The 17,526-nt window shown below is 39.5% G+C and overlaps 1 protein-coding gene across 1 annotated transcript in view; it reads right to left on the reverse strand.

Annotated features, from left to right (window-relative positions):
* The window catches only part of itga5 (integrin, alpha 5 (fibronectin receptor, alpha polypeptide)), a 90,172-nt gene that overhangs the window by 8,167 nt on the left and 64,479 nt on the right, over positions 1-17,526 (reverse strand). The window contains exons 14-26 of the mRNA XM_060937357.1: positions 17,451-17,496; positions 17,257-17,370; positions 12,304-12,359; positions 11,693-11,844; positions 11,403-11,540; positions 7,494-7,561; positions 5,747-5,897; positions 5,049-5,141; positions 4,183-4,262; positions 3,982-4,062; positions 3,719-3,824; positions 2,315-2,473; positions 1,355-1,447 (exon numbers count right to left, since the gene is read on the reverse strand). Coding sequence (XP_060793340.1) covers positions 1,355-1,447; positions 2,315-2,473; positions 3,719-3,824; positions 3,982-4,062; positions 4,183-4,262; positions 5,049-5,141; positions 5,747-5,897; positions 7,494-7,561; positions 11,403-11,540; positions 11,693-11,844; positions 12,304-12,359; positions 17,257-17,370; positions 17,451-17,496 — 1,337 coding nt within the window. The remainder of the gene's footprint in view (positions 1-1,354; positions 1,448-2,314; positions 2,474-3,718; positions 3,825-3,981; positions 4,063-4,182; positions 4,263-5,048; positions 5,142-5,746; positions 5,898-7,493; positions 7,562-11,402; positions 11,541-11,692; positions 11,845-12,303; positions 12,360-17,256; positions 17,371-17,450; positions 17,497-17,526) is intronic.

Raw genomic sequence — 17,526 nt, forward strand, 5'->3', positions numbered from 1 at the left:
CAGACAGTCTATGATTTTTACACACACATACGAGTTTACTCAGCATGGTGCAAAGAAGATAAAAGTTGCAGTTACATGGACGGAAACACCTCGTTGAGGAGAGGGTCACTGGAGAATGGCCAGTGCAGAGTTTCCCAAAAGCATCGTAGTACAAAGAACATCACTAAATGGTAGAGTGACCAGCACAATGAACACTCTCTCTCCTAGTTAAGATACTGTTAGCGTTAAGAGGCTTTTGGGAAACCCACCACAGACAGGTTCGAGATGACAAAGACTACAGTAACTCAACCACTCTGTACAATTGTGATGAGCAGAAAAGTATCTCAAAATGCACAACACATTGAATCTTGAAGCAGATGGGCTACAGCAGCAGATGACCATGTCAGGTACGTACATACGTACGTATGTAGATAGAAAGAGACAGGAAAAATGTAGCCTGGTGTGATGAATCAATATTTCTGCTGAAGCTCACAGAATTTGGCACCAGCAGCAGGAATCCATGGACCCAACCTGCCTTCTTAATAGTCCAGGCTGGTGGAGATGGTGTAATGGTGTGGGAGAAAGTTTTCTTGGCACACTTTGAGCCATTAATACCAATCAATCTTCATTTGAATGCCACAGAAGACTGGCATTCTTGAGTATTGTTGCTGACCATGTGCATCTCTTCATGGCCACAGTTAATTCATCTTCTAATAGTTACTTCCGGCATGATAATGCACCATGTCACAAAGCAAAAAGTCATCTCAAACAGGTTTCATGAACAATGAGTTCATGACAACGAATTCAGTTGCCTTTCCAGTCACCAGATCTGAGTCCAGTAGAACACCCTTGGAATGTGGTAGAACAGGAGATTCACAGTATGAAAGTAAAAATTTGCAGGAATTGTGTAATACAAAAATCACATCAAGATGGACCAGAATCTTAAGAGAGAGAGTGTGTTTCCAAAATCTTCTAGAATTTATACCACTTTGAAGCTGTTTGGCAAGCAAAGGGAGCCCCTACCCAGTATTAGTATAGTGTTCCTAATAAAGTGCTAGGTGAGCATACATGTGCAAACACGCACCTCTTTCAAGCCAGCCGGTCAGGCAGAGACAAACTGTAACCCCCCCAAACCTGACTCACTTCATTACATGACTTAATAGCCTGGACTTTTGAGTTCAAAGAGAGGTGGGTTCTCATGGGGACAGTGCATTTGGACAGTTCACTCATAGAATTAGTTTAAATGAATATCTATGGAAGCTTTTTAGAATAAGAACTTGACAAGATTCTCATCTGCTAAGATATCAAATATTTGTTGAAAATGCATTTTGTGCTGCTGCCTCATCTTTACTGGGAAGGATTTCTGTGCTCTCACCAGGTTCGTCAGCTCGGGCAGTTCCCCCCTGTGTGCGTCACGCTTCTCAATGTGGTGGTGCAATAAAGGAGGCTGCTCTGTGGACTGCTGAAGCTAGAGAGAGAGAGAAAAAAAAGACATACTGAGTGGAAATTTGATGCCCGTTTGCGTAATCCAGATGCTGAGCTCACTGTTGAATCTGAACCACCCACTGACTCATGTGGACACCACTCAATTTCACATGTGGCTGCATTACCACATTTATCCAAACCTCTGTCCTTTTGTCCACTGGGAAAATATCACATGGTGCACTCCTCACAACCAAATACACAAGCACAGCAAGACAAAAACTACAACCCACATTAATTCCATTACATGAAAGCAGGCTCGTTTCCAGATGGCTTTCTAGAGATTTGATGACTGCTGAGTCTTCAGTTGCATCCAAATAAAGTGAACAGAGCCAGTGAGAAACAACAAATTCAAGAGGTTTATAACCGAGAAACTGAGCAGATGAGTGTGTTGTGTATAGAAGTGGTAATTGAAGCGTGTATGACTAGGCTAATAGACAGATGGCAATGGGATAAGTGACAGTATTGAAGATTCCACAGGATGATCCAAGTCAAATTTATTAGGTGGATCTGTGGGGGTAAGAGGGTGGAGTTGCACATGTGCACCTTGTGGAAGAGGGGAATAGTTATAACGGTGTGTTTCTGTGCACCATATGCTAGTGCCTACATACGTACGTGTGCGCATGTGTGTGGGGGGCTGTCCTCTGTCTGTGTGATGTCACACAAATTTGAATTCACTCATTTCACTACTAGGGGATTCCTCTTCACAGACAGCCTGTATGCTCTGTGTGTGCGCGCCATACATTTTCATCCATGTGAGCAACAAACTCACTTCTCCAAAAATACAATGAATCACATCATCAGCACAGCCTGGTCATCACCATCACTGATAATTTTCCCCAAAATTCCTTACCTTTATGTTCATAGGGTTCATAATATTGCCTGTTGTGCAGTTTACAGGCCCCTCAGTGATGATCTCCAAAGGGTACATAAACCTCTGGGACTGCAGCTTCATGGGACATTTCAGCTGAAGGTGTGTGTGACTAATACGGCTTGGACCATTATTTACCAACTGGAAGGAGGAGATACATGTGTGTGAGAGAGCGAGAGAGAGAGAGAGAGAGAGAGAGAGAATATGAAAGTGAGTTAATATTCTGCAATATATTCATAATCATGAATGACAAAACAACAGATAATCCATTGGAATGACTGATGTTCAGATAAAAATATTAAAATATTAAGAGACCAAATCAAATCTGAATGAAAGCTGTACCCGATGAAATGAGATGGGAAAACCATTTAACACTTTTAAATACAATTATTCTCACAACATATATACTGCGCATGCAAGTGTGATGAGCTACTCCTGTGTATTAATATTGGAAAAGATGCAAGTATCTGAATCCTTGGGAGAGGCAACGTTATGCAGTCAAAGTCTTTATCCTCTGCTGGTAATGTCTCTTGTTTGTTCCCACCCAAAAAAAAGTAGAAAGTCTTTGACTAACGTTTTGGTCATGAGCTGTGCTATTCTCTTATCACACGTAGAAATATTATTAGTCTGACTATAGTGTGTTTATTTTCACTCTGAAGTGTTTAAATGTGAGGATGCACCATTTAGTAGTAGCATTATACAGCAGTATAAGCAATCCACTGTAATGTACCTTTTCCACATCCCTTTTTATTCCTGATTCTGGAAACAGCATTGAAACTGTTATGCTACCAAAAATCGCTTACAAAAGTTTTTTTCTTTGGAAAAGTCAGTAGGGAGTATAGTTTTTCTTTCTCTGGCTGCTGGATGAGTGAAGATGAAAACACCGTGACTGTTATATGAACAGCTTACTGAATATACAAAGGTAAAATGAAAAAAACGCTACGGATTTGTCCACCCCTGAACACTTGTTTATGTTTTGGTAATGTTTACACTAAAACTGCTCTTGACATGGACATGAATTTAGTCCAAATTACACATTAATGCACATGTAAACTGGATTTTCAAGGCAGTTGAGGTGAGTGTGCATGTACAACTTTGGTCAACATCCAGGATGACCTCAGACTGACAAATCATTGCATGCACTTTATTTATTTATTTATTTTTAAATTCCATGTCTGTCTCTACAGAACACAAAAGGATGGATGTAATATTGTGTGGTCATTAAGTACAATAAAACCCATGAGGTCTCCCCCTGTTCAAAGCATTGTCCTTATCGGAGTGTCTGTCGTGTTCTGGATTTATCTCTGCAGCTGTGCACGTTAAGAACCTGCTTTATAATGAATAATGACTGGCTTCTTGGGTATTAGAAACAGCAAAAGTCCTTACCGCATATATGTGCTGTACTTGAGGCCCAATTTCCTGCTCCACTGCAACATTCTTGATCACCTTCCAGTTTGGAGGTGGGAAAAAGACCTTATCTGGTAGGGACACACTGAGAGAGAGAGAGAGAGAGAGAGAGAGAGAGAGAGAGAGAGAGAGTGTGTGTGAGTGTGTGAGAAAACGAGCACAAGTGAGCAGGGAACAGAAATAACTGTGCAATGAGGAGTTCCAGTCAAAAAGAGCCAGTTGCACACTGTTCCTGAACTCACCCCTGTAAAATAACTTCAGCCTTGACCACCACATCTAGCCTGTAGGGGACAACCTCACTCTGAGAGTTATTCTCATTTTTACTGCAGAGAGAGAATAAGAGAAGGGAAGAAAAAAAAATGTATTTAAACGTCTCCACATAGGTCGAGCCACACAATCTGCTAGCAGTAAAAGCGTTGAGGTGTGCACACATGCTTGCATACCTGCGAATCTGCAAGTCAAACTGTACCACCTTCTGTGAATCCTGCAGCCGAGGCACAGTGAAACGCAGACCTGCCCACAACTACATGGAAAGGATTACGTTTAGTGCTGACATATTTTCCACTACTCTATAGGTATTAAAACAGCTGTACAGTCTGACGCAAGTGTCTTTCCAAAGTCTCCTTACTACATCCTATAGACAGACTTAAATCCGAATGAAGAATTCAGGTTACTGTAATAAACCACTATTCCAAGAGAACCTGAAATTATTTCCCATCATTTCACTGCTGGTCTTAGACACAGTAACACCTTGCCAGCTCCACACTTAGTTTTATATTCTTTTTCCACCGAACACTAACCAGAGAATGTTAGGAGTTAAAAGAAAAATCAGCACTCCCATGTATACTGAGGTAGCATATGCTATTTTGCTGAATATGACTCCAGTGATAAATTTCTGTGATATACAATATCAACTACAAACCCAGGACTACTGACTTTACACATTAACGAGATACACTGTGGACAGCTGTCCACAGTGTAATCTCGTTAATGTGTAAAGTCAGTAGTCCTGGGTTTGTAGTTGATATTGTCATCCCTAGTCATCGAATCAGCAGGGGAACTTCAGACCACAGTGGAGTAAAGCCAAAATGACCATCATTTCCTTTTTCCTGATGGGAACATTTAGTCACCTCTTAGAGCAAGAGCCACACTGTTGCCCCATGTCTGGACATGCCCCACTGAGAACACTAACCCAGGCAAATTAAACCAGCTTTTAACAGACAGTCCTTGGTATGTTAATGATAGGATTAAAATGCTTGACATGACATTTTATTCATGTAAATATATAATCTGTGCCTGAAAAACTTACATTGGTGCCAGACTTCATGGGATTTCCTAGATCACAGATAAGGTAGCGTGTCTGGTTTTCTGTCTCATAGCTGCACGTCAGCTGAGTCAAACTCTAGACAAAAGACAAGTAACAACTGGTGAGAAACCAGGACTAGCTATGAAGTGCCATCTTCCCTGCAAATATTAGACTTTTTCTAAATAATCTGCTAATTGTTTGACCCATGTACATTAAACAGAGTCAGTACTGCTATTAATATTCTCCATGGCCAAAAGAGCCATATATTCTAAATTCAGCTACAAGAGCATTAGTGAGGTCAGGCTCTGATGTTGGTGAGGAGGTCTGGGGTGCAGTCAGTGTTCCTGTTCATCAGGGTGGGGGTGCAGGAAACTCAAGTTCTTCTATGCCAACCTTGTCTTCAAGAACCTCGTTTTGTGCACGGGGCACTGTCATACTGGAACAGGTTTGGGTCTGTTGGTTCCAGTGCAAGGAAATTGTAATTCTACAGCACAGGAAGACATTCTATACAATTGTGTGCTTCCAGCTTTGCGGTAACAGTTGGGGGAGGAAGCACATACGGGTGTGATGGTCCAGGGTGCACATACTTTTGGCCAGATGGTGAATCGCAGTGTTCACTGGTCTATATCTACAAATCATGTGTCCAATGTATTCAAAGCATGGTAGAAGCCACACACACAATGCTGGTCTCTATAAATTACCTCATTATTGCGGGCAATTCCACTGTAGTCCACCTCCGAAGGAAGCACGACATAGAGCTCAGCTTCATAGGCGCCGCCTCCATCATTCCGAGCATTAAAAGTCAGGGTTAGTGCATTATCATCCCCAATGTACACTTCCTTCCTGCCACCACTGAAAGAAAAAGTGAAAAACTTACTGCAGAACTGCTTATGACAAAAACAAAAACACACCAAAACAAAAAACAAAAAGCTGAACTGCTGACTTGGTTGGTACGCAACAGTCAGCAAAATAAATGATGCTGCAAATTAATTACAAATTAAGATGATCACAAAGTTGGTCTAAGGTTGAGCCAGACAGCAGCAAATGCTTTAAGAAAGCCAAGTCCTGAATTCTCGTCAAACAAATTCCCAGTTGAGTCACAACCCAACTTCAAGGAAGACCTTCATCGACAAGGGAAAAATATTTTCCTATGTAGCAATAGCGCCATACAAGCATCAGAACACAGGCTGCGGTTGTAAAACACCACCCCCTCCATTTCCCGAGTCCCCTCCTCTATTCGGTCACTGCCCCTTCCCCTGATTTTTCTCCACAGCACCAAACTCAACTGAGAAATTCCATACAAGGGCCACACAGATGCTTTCAATTACTGCTTGTCCTTGTAAAACTGTGTTGAAGCAAGATTCAAATTTAGGTGCCTCACATATGAAGCTGGAAGAGCTCAAATAGCCAGGTTCAAAATATTACCTTTGAGATCATTCATGGCAGATCAGTGCCATGCTTTCAGGCAACAATAATACATTTCCTTATATCATATCATAGGGTCCTCTAATGCTAATGTGGCCTTTGTAAAGATAATGACAGGAAATAACTTGCAAACAGACACACACAGAAACAATTTCATATGAAATGAGTAAATAAAGCTTCGCTGCATATCCTAAACCTGCTGCTAAGACCAGCACTATTGTAGAGTAAATGGCTTGGCAAAGATTACAGACATGACTAAAAGTGGGCTTTGTTCTGAAAAGGAAACCCCCATACCCACTGCCTCCTCAGAAACAAAATAATTAAAAATAACTGAGTAGCTCCACTCAGTACTCAATTCTAAACCCCTGCTTTAGGAATGTCACCTACACAAATCTCAGGAATATTATACAAATCTACATGCCTCATCATAGCATCAGGTGATCAAGAATACAGTCAAATAAATAATCAATCATGAATAACTTCAGGTAAATTATAGGGCTTGCTTACATAAAAGTAAACATTTTTGTAGAATCAAGCCAAATATCTAAAAATAAAAAACATCAAAATGGAATTAAAGGTACAAAAGCAGAGGAAGACAAATCCAGCTCAGGATTTTCCAGACACAACTTTAGTCTTTTTTTCCCCCCACAAGCCACCAGCAGCCAATCCCAGTATGTGAAGCACAGCTCTCCTTCCTGTTTTCACAATGAACACCGTGTGTGTGTGTGTGTGTGTGTGTGTGTGTGTGTGTGTGTGTGTGTGTGTGTTTGTTCACTACTATCACATGGGAACAGGAACACATTTACCATTAATGATTAACCAATTCTCTGCAATTCATCAAATGTATTTACAAAACAAACGTTTTTTATTTTCTCATTTTCAGGCTTATTAGAATATTGTTCTCCATGAGTTTTCCAGGGACTGCTGACAGTTGTTTACCGACTACATAAATACAAGGCCTGAATCACACGAAGCATTCAACAGTGCATGCTAAGTGTGTGCTTCCTTTGATAAATGACTTACTCATCAACAGAAAGTTTCAGGTCAGGGACACAGATGTTGTCTTCACCACAGTCCAGTAAGATTTGGGCCTGGAAAAATCAAAATGACAAGAAACGGAAAGTGTAAATAAGAAAATAGAAATGATATTTCTATTTCTATACGCAGTACTATCTTATTGGGGGGGGGAATAAATGTAATTTAAAGCAAATATGATTGGGAATTTTAATCACCTTTAAACTGGTAATAAGTTATTTGCCTTGAACTAAAGAAAACTACACCACTTGAGCATAATAAGATGTCAAATCAAAACAAAGTTAAACTTCATAACTGATCTGCTACAATATTGATAGACATTTTTACTGTAGAGAGAGAGGAATAATTGCATGCTGCAAGTGTGTGACTTGTGTACGGTCAGAATGGGAAGAATCACAAGGGTTGAACTGGAGAGGAGACATACAGTACCAGTCAAAAAAGTCTGGACACCCCTAATTCAACTGTCTGGTTTTATTTTTATGAATTAAAAGACCCTTCATGTCTTAAAGTAATGATGGATGTCATTTCTCTTTACTTAGTTGAACAGTTCTTGACATAATATGGATTACAACAGTTGTGGAATAGGGCTATTTACTGGATTTTTTAATTTACTATTTGATCGCAAACACAGTGAGGACAAGAAATTGCACTAATTAACTTTTGACGAGGCACACCTGTTAATTGAGAAGCATTCCAAGTGACTACCTCATGAAGCTGGTTAAGATGATGCCAATAGTGTGCGAAGCATCAAGGTAAATGCTGGATACACTGAAGAATCAAAAATAAACTAAGATATAATTCCATTTAGTCTATCCACATTCAATGGATGTGAGCCATCACGTGCTCTGATTGGCTACTCCACTACTAGGATATAACAGCTCATATACTGCCAGTAGAGAAAAACAAAATGGTGGAGCACATCAAGTCAGATACCGTACATCACTTTGTTATGAAGTATTTAAAAGAAACAAATAGCTAAAAGAATACATTCGTCTGTCTCCCCCCAATATCTCCTGTTCCACACTCCAGCCCAGTCTTCAGCACCAAACCGCCAAAAATCCTAAAGAAGAAAATGACGGCTCGTGCTCCTGAACCAACCGAGGACGAAATAAAAACACCACTCGAAAACAAAACCCCCAAAAATACAAAAAATAAATAAATAAATAGCCCTGCAACAAAATATGGAATAAAAGTATGACTGTAAGAACATCTTTATTTTTCAAGAATTATCATCGTATTTTTCACAAATTGCCGGTTTGTTTACATTCCAAGTGGAAATGATTTTGTCGGACGTTTTGCATAAAGTTTTTATTTATCAAATTTGCAAAAAAATAAAAATGCTCCGTTTCTCAAAATCCAGTGAACGTCGATAGAATTAAAGAGTTATTCCATTCAATCTCATTGTACATGGCTTATAGCCAACTCTGAGCTATGCGCCTCGTTGGCCATCAGCTCATGTACGAGCCGATTTCATGGAGTAATTGTTAAATGTTATTTCATAGTTTTGATGTATTCAGTATTGCTCTACAATGTAGAAAGTCAAAATACAGAAAAACCTATCACACACACACGTCTATATATACACACACACACATATACATACACACACATATATATATATATATACATATACACATACATATATATATATATATATATATATATACACACACACACACACACACACACACACACACACGTAAAGAACCTTTTGTATTATTGACTCTACATGTATAAAGAGAGCACCACAGGATAGCTAATTGCTTCAGCATGATGCTGCGAGTATGTGGATGACGATATGGATAAGAAATAGAAAAGTGAGATTAGAAAGAGTGCAGTGCCCTCTCCCTGTAATCAGACCTCACTGAGCTCTAATTAAAGCCATGGAGGGAGGCTGACTCCTGCTCGACTCACTAAAGCTGTGCGTTGGCCTGAACTCAACCTCTCAAGGAAGGCAAAAAGGAAATTATTATAACGTTAATTCAGCTGTTCAACAATAAATGCACCGATATCCCAAATATCAATATTTGAACAAAAAGCTGATCAACATCCAATTGGAACAAATTAACCAATAAATAAAATTCTATCAATTTGGGGCTGGAGGAGGAGTATCAGTGACATTCAACAGTAGGTAATGGTGGTGCATGGGTTTCTTAAAGTGCAGCAAATGGCACAATTAAAGCGAGCTTTCAGTTCTCGTGTTTCAGCTATTACAAGTAATAAAGTGGAAATGGAGAGAAAAACACATTAAGCAGGAGCAAATGCGAAGGTTACAGAAGGAAAAGAAAAACACTCCGCTATAACATTTTCAATATATTCACACTCGAGGGATAACCAGGCACATGGGTTAGAACTCTAAACAAACAAAGCAATTAATAAGATTTGAAAGCCATCGTGTGTCTGTACTAGAGGAATGCTTTATGGGCTCTGGGGATTGCCTGTGTAGAGAACAGTTTCATGAATTCATTACTCCACCATGGTCCATGTGGAGCAAATTACCAGGAAGAGAAAGTTCACTGACGAGCACTAGGACTCTCACTCTTGCAGCATATGATGGAATGAACCAAAACACACAGGTCCCAGTACAGTCACTCTTGTCCTGTTAACATTGCTTTCATTCTCCTTCTCTTTAACACTGAATTCACATAAGGAACACAAAAGTTTGTTTAAAAAAAAATAGTAGTAGTAGTTTATTGCTGATTTTTTTTTCTACTCAATCAATATTTGGCATGAGAGCAACTGTAGATACCGCTTTGAAGTATGGAATGCACACAACACATTTCACTTTTAATGAAAACCAGTTTCAGCAAGGAGGAAAAGCAAGAAAGGAAACTTGCTCTTGAAACTCCAACTATGTTTTTTGACTGGTGTCCATATGATGTACAAGATAGCTGAAAGCCTGGGCTTACACTGGTATCATTTTAACTACATCAGAAAACTGGGACGAATACAAAAGCCAACCAAATGCCAAATGGGCTGAGAGAGCCACACCCAAAAACCTACAACTAATGGACCAGTCCACATCAATCCTGTGAACTACTCCTGCTAGGATAACGAAATCTCTCCCATTGCATTTTTTTTCCAGAGCCTTTGGAGCACTTCCCAGATGTATGTTTTGAAAATTTGGATGGGAGGAAAACTGGAGTAAAAGACGGGAAGGGGGAGAACTGGGCAGACCCAAATGTATGATCTGCCAACTCATTCAATGCAGACCGCATATTAAACTAGTGGAACAATGATGAAAATGAAAAACTGCAGTGATTAGTACTAGATTATTTGGTTAGGAATATTGCTAAACACTTGAGAATTGCTTTAGCACCACTAGAAAGTCTGTGACACCATTATCTAGAAAATAATCTATACAACATTAACTAACAATAATTCGCCAAAGGTGAAAGAAACATGAATAATTACAGAAACAAAGTCGAGGTTATTATTCACCTATATTCACTGAGCCTGAGGCAGATAATTATTTTACACAGGTGATTTAAAAAAAATTAATAAAAAAAAAAATCATATTTTAAAAAATGTCAAACTTCAAAAGTGGCATGCAAATGTAATAAAGGCACACAGACTCGCGTCACTTATCTATGCTGAGCCACATAAAATACTTTGTTTTGAAATTCATCAAATAAAATCACAATTCCACCTTACCTTTGAATAGTTTTATACCAAACTTTGCAGCATCTTTAGTGCTTTTAGGAACAGCATTTTCTTTCATCATTTGTAATTATTCCTCACTTAGTGATAAAGCGATTGGCCGCCATTTTGCCGAGTCACTCGAGGTGACTGGTCGAGAAAGTGTCTGAATTTCTTGACCAACCAACGCATGCAATTTTCTGTAAAATCACCTGTGTATTCGTACTAAGTGGTATTGCATAAAATTAATGTTTATACCTTCTGTTCAATCAGCTCAGTGGTCTGGTAGTTGAGGATCGGCTGGAGGCCATGTCTGTCTGTGGGAGCCTGTTCATCCAGACTGAAGTTGAGGGTGATAAAGATGGAGGAGAGCTTATCCCGAAACTCCTTTTCATCCTGAGCCGGAACGGAGGAGAACAGACACAGGTTTAGATAGAATCGCAAAAATAAATAGAATAGAAGTGCATTTCTGAAAATTAGCTAGGTTATATGTGATGAGCTTGTAGCTTCACTTCACTTTTGACAGAATTTGTGATGTTTTAACTCACCCTCAGGTAGATTTTGGTCTTGTGGCAGACCTTGGCTTCATTGGGCACCTTCAGTTTCCTCTGCAAGCTGGCCTGCTGGGTGTCCAAAAACAAAGCTCTGCGAACAGCTCCCTTCTGCTTCAGCTGGTCCAGCTGCACTTCGACATTAAACACTACAACACACACACACACACACACACACACACACACAGTAATAAATTAATCTGTGGTCATTTGGAAAAAAAGTGCTTCAATCCAAAAAAAATGCAACGAGTGAGAATGTTGCACTGACAATCTCAGTGCTTTCATTAATTTTAAAAAGTCATATCACACATTTGTACTGAAGCACAATGGTATGTGAGAAATTTCTACACAGGAAATTGGCCTTTTCTTGTGCAATAAACTTAATGAAACATGGATAAACAATAAGATAAACAGGTAATCAGCAAGCGTGTGAGGTGAGGATGCAACGTGGCTGTCAGTTGCAGTCAAGTGTGATGTAGAAAAATAAAGGAGGGGGGGGAGAAGAAATCCCTTCAAAAGTGCTAACCAGAGAGAATTTATATATAGCTACTTTTACACAGCACTGCTATATGTGCATAATAGGAGGCAGATGTGGTCTGCTGGCTCACCTAGATCTTCTGGAAGGTGCTTCCCATTGGCTGAAAGGCAGAAGCTCAAGTTGACACTGCAGGAAGTAAAGCAGATGGAGACATGAGAGCTGTGTAGACGGAAACAAATCCTTACATATACGTACACGAATCAAGTCACATTTATACATTTAGTTTCCCATCATACAGAGACCATTCTTAAGGTTTTAAGGTTTCGTAATTAAACATCTGGCAAAGAGAACACTGCTGCAGAGTGATTAAGAAATAGGCCAAGAAGATTCTCTTCTCGAAGGAAAAACCTCCCTTTCTTCAACATATAATTCCAGAAAGCCAAGAGATGGTCAGATGTTATTTTAGCATGATATAACGATACTTCCACAAGAACTATAGCATGAACAAGAAACTGATTTAAAAAAAATTAAAAGTACTGATACAGAAACAGAGAAAAAGGGAATTCTAAAGAAGCTTGAAGAACTGAATAGAGGAGAGCAAGAAGTGAGGCCAAAAGAACAAAGCCATAAAGATTAGCAAAAACCTGAGAAAACAGTAAGAAAACAGCCAGTACAGTCCAGACCTCTCCTGACCTGGGCTACAATAAATAGGAGTGCATTCCCATGTGTACCCCTAAACACGTGTTTGCTTTGCATCACGTGTGCACGCGCTCTTACACGCATGTGCAGCTTTTGCCATGCCCTGATGTTTTCCAGCTGTGTTGTACCACTAAACAATATCTCATTCAAAGTCACTGTCAGCTCTCTCTCTCACTCTCTCCTCCCCCACCACAGTCTCACCATTACCAGGCAACAAGCTGTAATCAAGACATGTGTGTATACACATTTTCCTGTCTGATTCAGACAAGGGCAGAAATCGGAGCACAGGCACAACTCTGTAGCCCAGAGCAGTTTCCTCTCCCTCCCCAGATGAAGGAAGTCCAGGATGCGCATTTATAAATACTGACACCGGAAATGGAAAAGTCCGTCTCTTGCATTTCACCACCTTCCTGCTTTTCTTCTGCCCAGTGAGACTTTCATTCAAATCCATACTAAACACTGATCATGTCAACTTAACAACCCTCCTTCTATAACTCCGACATGTCCACCCTCACTTACAAAGGCAGACTATTCCTCTAAAACACCACCATCATGGTTCCCTACAGTAACATTATTGTTCTTGGGCCTGGTTTAATACTGATACTGACAGGTCAGGTCTAGTTTCTAGAACAACAAACCAGAATTTTAGAAAACTTTATATTACACAAGTTGTGTGTAGCACTCTGTGAAAACTTTTCTTCCTGGGGGGAAAAAAGGAAAAGGCTGATAAATTTTAGAAACCATAAATATACATCATACGATTTACTGTCTAATCTTCTTGCAAAGATGATGATTTTCTCCCACAGCGAATGTCATGATTTGATTAAGTAGCTAGTGGATAGCTAGAGAAACAAATACAAGTCTAACCAAGCCAGTTTTTAAATAAGGTACCAGCTGTTAAAATATCTGTGGTACTTCTGTGCCACAGTCAGAAGGGCATCTTAAAATCTCCAAAAGTGAACAAGATGATCTAAAAAAAAAAAATTTACTTGTGATTAAGGTTCACACAAAAAACAAACATTTTAATTCAGAAAAGCCTGCAGCTCTCAGAGTGTCTTAGAGCACCTATATCTAGTCATGGGAAAAAGAAAAGTAGACCCTCCATCAATCGTCTATGATTTTATTTATTAAGGCCTAAGTAACTTTTTCACTATCTATAAAACCAACCAAACAAACAAACAAACAAACAAACTCAGGTGACAAGATACAACAGATGATTTCAACATATCAATTTATCCCAAAAAGTAAACAAAATATTCAGAAATATTTCCAGGTGGGAAAAAAAAATAAAAAGTGAAGACCACCAATTGTTACTTAGGCCCTGTCCACACGGCAACGGATTCAGGTGAATCTGATAAAATTGTTTATCGTTTCAGCCTGGCGTCCACACGGCACCGGCGTTTTGGGTGCCCCACAACAATATTTTTTGAGAACGGGTTCCAGAGTGGAAAAATCTGGCAACGGCGCCGTTGCGAAGTCGTCTGGATGAGTAGAACGGATTTGTTTACGATGACGTCACAACCACATGACTAGAACAAGCAGCACTCTCGCTGTTTTGTATGAACCGCTGCATTGCATTCACTTTTGTATACAGCTTTTCTTTTAAATAAACAAGTAACTGAACCATTTCTTGAATTTCTTTTTTATTGGATGAGACTGCTTTTCAAAATGTTCACACACAATATAAAAAGTTATATAAATTATATAAAAATGCTTTTCAAAATGTTCACACACAATAAGAAAGTTATATAAAACTATGCACACTAATAAAACTAATTTGTACACACAGAAGGCGCGATTTCCTCGCGTAGTGGCAGCCATCTTCTTCTTGTTGTGTGTTTGTTCCTGACAGTGCTCCACACCGGGTAGAAGAAGGGGTTTATGCGCATGCGTCTACTTCTTCTATTGTTCTGGTGTCTCCGATGGGACCGTCTTACAGCGCCCCTAGAGGTGTGGCATGTGTATTGCATCGTTTTCAGCAAGCGTTGCGTTGCCATATGTACCTGATATTTTACTGATCCGTTGCCCATGTGGACGCGATATTTTTTTTAATAGCATCTCGTTGCCACTGTCGTGTGGATGTAGCCTTAGGCTCTAATCATTGTCGGCTGTCCATTGCTAACGATGATGACTTCATTATGATGTGCAGAAACGCAGATGGGTGACAAGGCCCACACCAGAGGCATGAATGGCCTGGCCAAGCTGCCACGGAATGTCTGGCCTTGTGAGCTCTCACATACTATTCTCCTCTCCTAACGAAGTCCCTTGCACAGTAAGGTAAAACAAACTATGTCGTGCACCCATCGTGTTGACTCTCTGAACCTCCAGACCCGATGCACAAAAGTGCCACAGACCCGACAGGTATGGAAGCTGGCCCGCAATGACAACTGACTTGTCGAGTGATGCCACCCATTGGCCATTTGAGTGGCTCTTCCACATGCCATCTGGTGGTGTGCCATATTTTATTTCTTTATTATAAAACAAAGATTGAAGGGGACATACAGTGCCACCAGAAAGTATTCACTCCCCCAGTATTTCTCTTTTAATAAGTACATTTTAATAAGTATATTAGAATAGGATCTTCCTGCTCCTTTTAAAGTGAGTGACTACAGAAAAGAAATTAAACAATGTATTTATATTGAAATAATTACGAGGCTATCTAAAAGCTGCTTAATTGATAAGTAAAAATCCCCCCCAATACAATCTAAATTAAAACTAAAATATATTAACAAGCTACACATGTTCATGTCAAATCCACCCAAGTCCAACTGTATGCTTATAAATTATCATCTCTGACTTTGGGAGGTCTTGCAGCTAAAATGGGAGACCAGATCAGTCCTGCTGTCATGACGACCAAGGAACTACCCATGAAGCTTTGAGAAGAACTTGTTAGGAATTGAGGAGCTGGAGCAGGTTATAAAAGATCAGCAAAGCTTTAAACCTTCCTAGGAGCACAGTGAAAACCATTATAACCTGTGAAGACCTTATCAGGCCAGAAGGAAGACACTTCTGGGAAAGAACCTATTCCAGTCAGTCACAAATCTGTGTCTAGGGTGAAAATTTGGGTTCCAACAGAATAGCCCAAAACAGAGCAAAATGAATGGTTTGAAGTTGCTGTAAATCACCAGAAAATTGCACAAATCAAAATGTACAAAGCTCAGAGAGACACAACGGTGAGATCTCAAAGCTGAAACTGCTGCAAAAGTATTTACCCCTAGTCAATGCTATCAGTTAAGCAGTGTTTAGATTTTTTTATTATTATTTTTAAATAAGCATGAGGATATTAAAAAAAAAACAACACACCACTTTAATTTTACATCTGTAATGAATCACTTCAAAAGGAACAGAAAAAATAATCACTAGGATGAATATCTAGGAACTGGACATTTTATGTATTGGAATGGCAATGTGTGGTTGAGATTAAAAAAAGAAAAATTATTACAAGACCATCAGATCAACATTTCAGCTTTCATGTCCTGATATTTAGATCAAGATGTGTTAAATAACTTGGCACCTGGCAAACAGAACATGGCACCTTTGCTGGCAGAACATCCAATTTTCAGATGAGCTACTTTCAGTAGTGGAAACAGTCTTATTGTAAAGCACACAATATTTGGTTGCATATTCCTTGCTCACATGAAACATGCCACTTTTTGTTTGAACCCAAGTATTTTTCAAGCGATCAAAAATACTGGAACGTGTTTCTTGTTGCTTAGGTGTACCCAAGTAGACTGACCATTTAAACAAGTAACAGCTTGAAATGTCTACTTGATTTGAGACCTGGGTTTTGCCTGTGAAGACTATTTATTGCTTTAAAAAAAAAAAAAAAAGACCAGAGAGCTGTCTGTGGGAGAAAAACAAATCATTTTGAACCTTTTATTTATTTATTTATTTATTTATTTTGGGTGGTGGTGGGGGGGATTGACCCAAACCATTACACAACATTGAGAAGCCAGACCTTTTCCACCTCCTGAAGCGGAGACTAAAGAGAGAAACCCCTCAAAATAAACAACTGAAAGAAGCTATGGTACAAGCCTGGAAAAGCATCACAAAATAAGAATGGAACAGTCTGGTGATGTCAGTCGGTTACTGGTTGATGCAGTTAGTACAAGCAAGAGATTTGCAACCAAATATCAAGTGTAATTTACATTAAGACTGACTGTTCCAATAGGTTTGTGCAAAAATAAATAAATGTTTTAAAAATTGGGTGGTCTGCCATCAAAGGTACCATGTTCCAAGTTGTTTAACACATCTCAATGTAAATATAAGGAAATGCAAGCTCTATCATTTATTTATTTAACACCCCCCCCCCAATAAATTGGCCTTGTTGTTCCAATACTTTCGCCACACATTGGTGAAAAGTTCAATTAGAAAAGTAACATACCAAGAAACATGTGTGGTTTGGTTTCCACTGCTGATGGTGCAGGTCTTCTCCTCAGGATTGATCATTGTTGGGTACACAATTAAGGTGGCACTTGTGTTAACAATTGGGCGAGACCTGCAGAACAGAATACAGCACTGTGTGCGTGTCTAATGAGCACAGACTGTAATACAAGTGCACAAAAACAACCAGCTCACCTGTAAAGAACTGCCTTGTCTACTCCAAAAGCTCCAACAATGAGATCTGTATTGAAAAAAAAAAAGAACACATACA

This window comes from Neoarius graeffei, chromosome 13 (assembly GCF_027579695.1).
Source record: "Neoarius graeffei isolate fNeoGra1 chromosome 13, fNeoGra1.pri, whole genome shotgun sequence".
In the NCBI taxonomy this organism is placed as follows: Eukaryota; Metazoa; Chordata; class Actinopteri; order Siluriformes; family Ariidae; genus Neoarius; species Neoarius graeffei.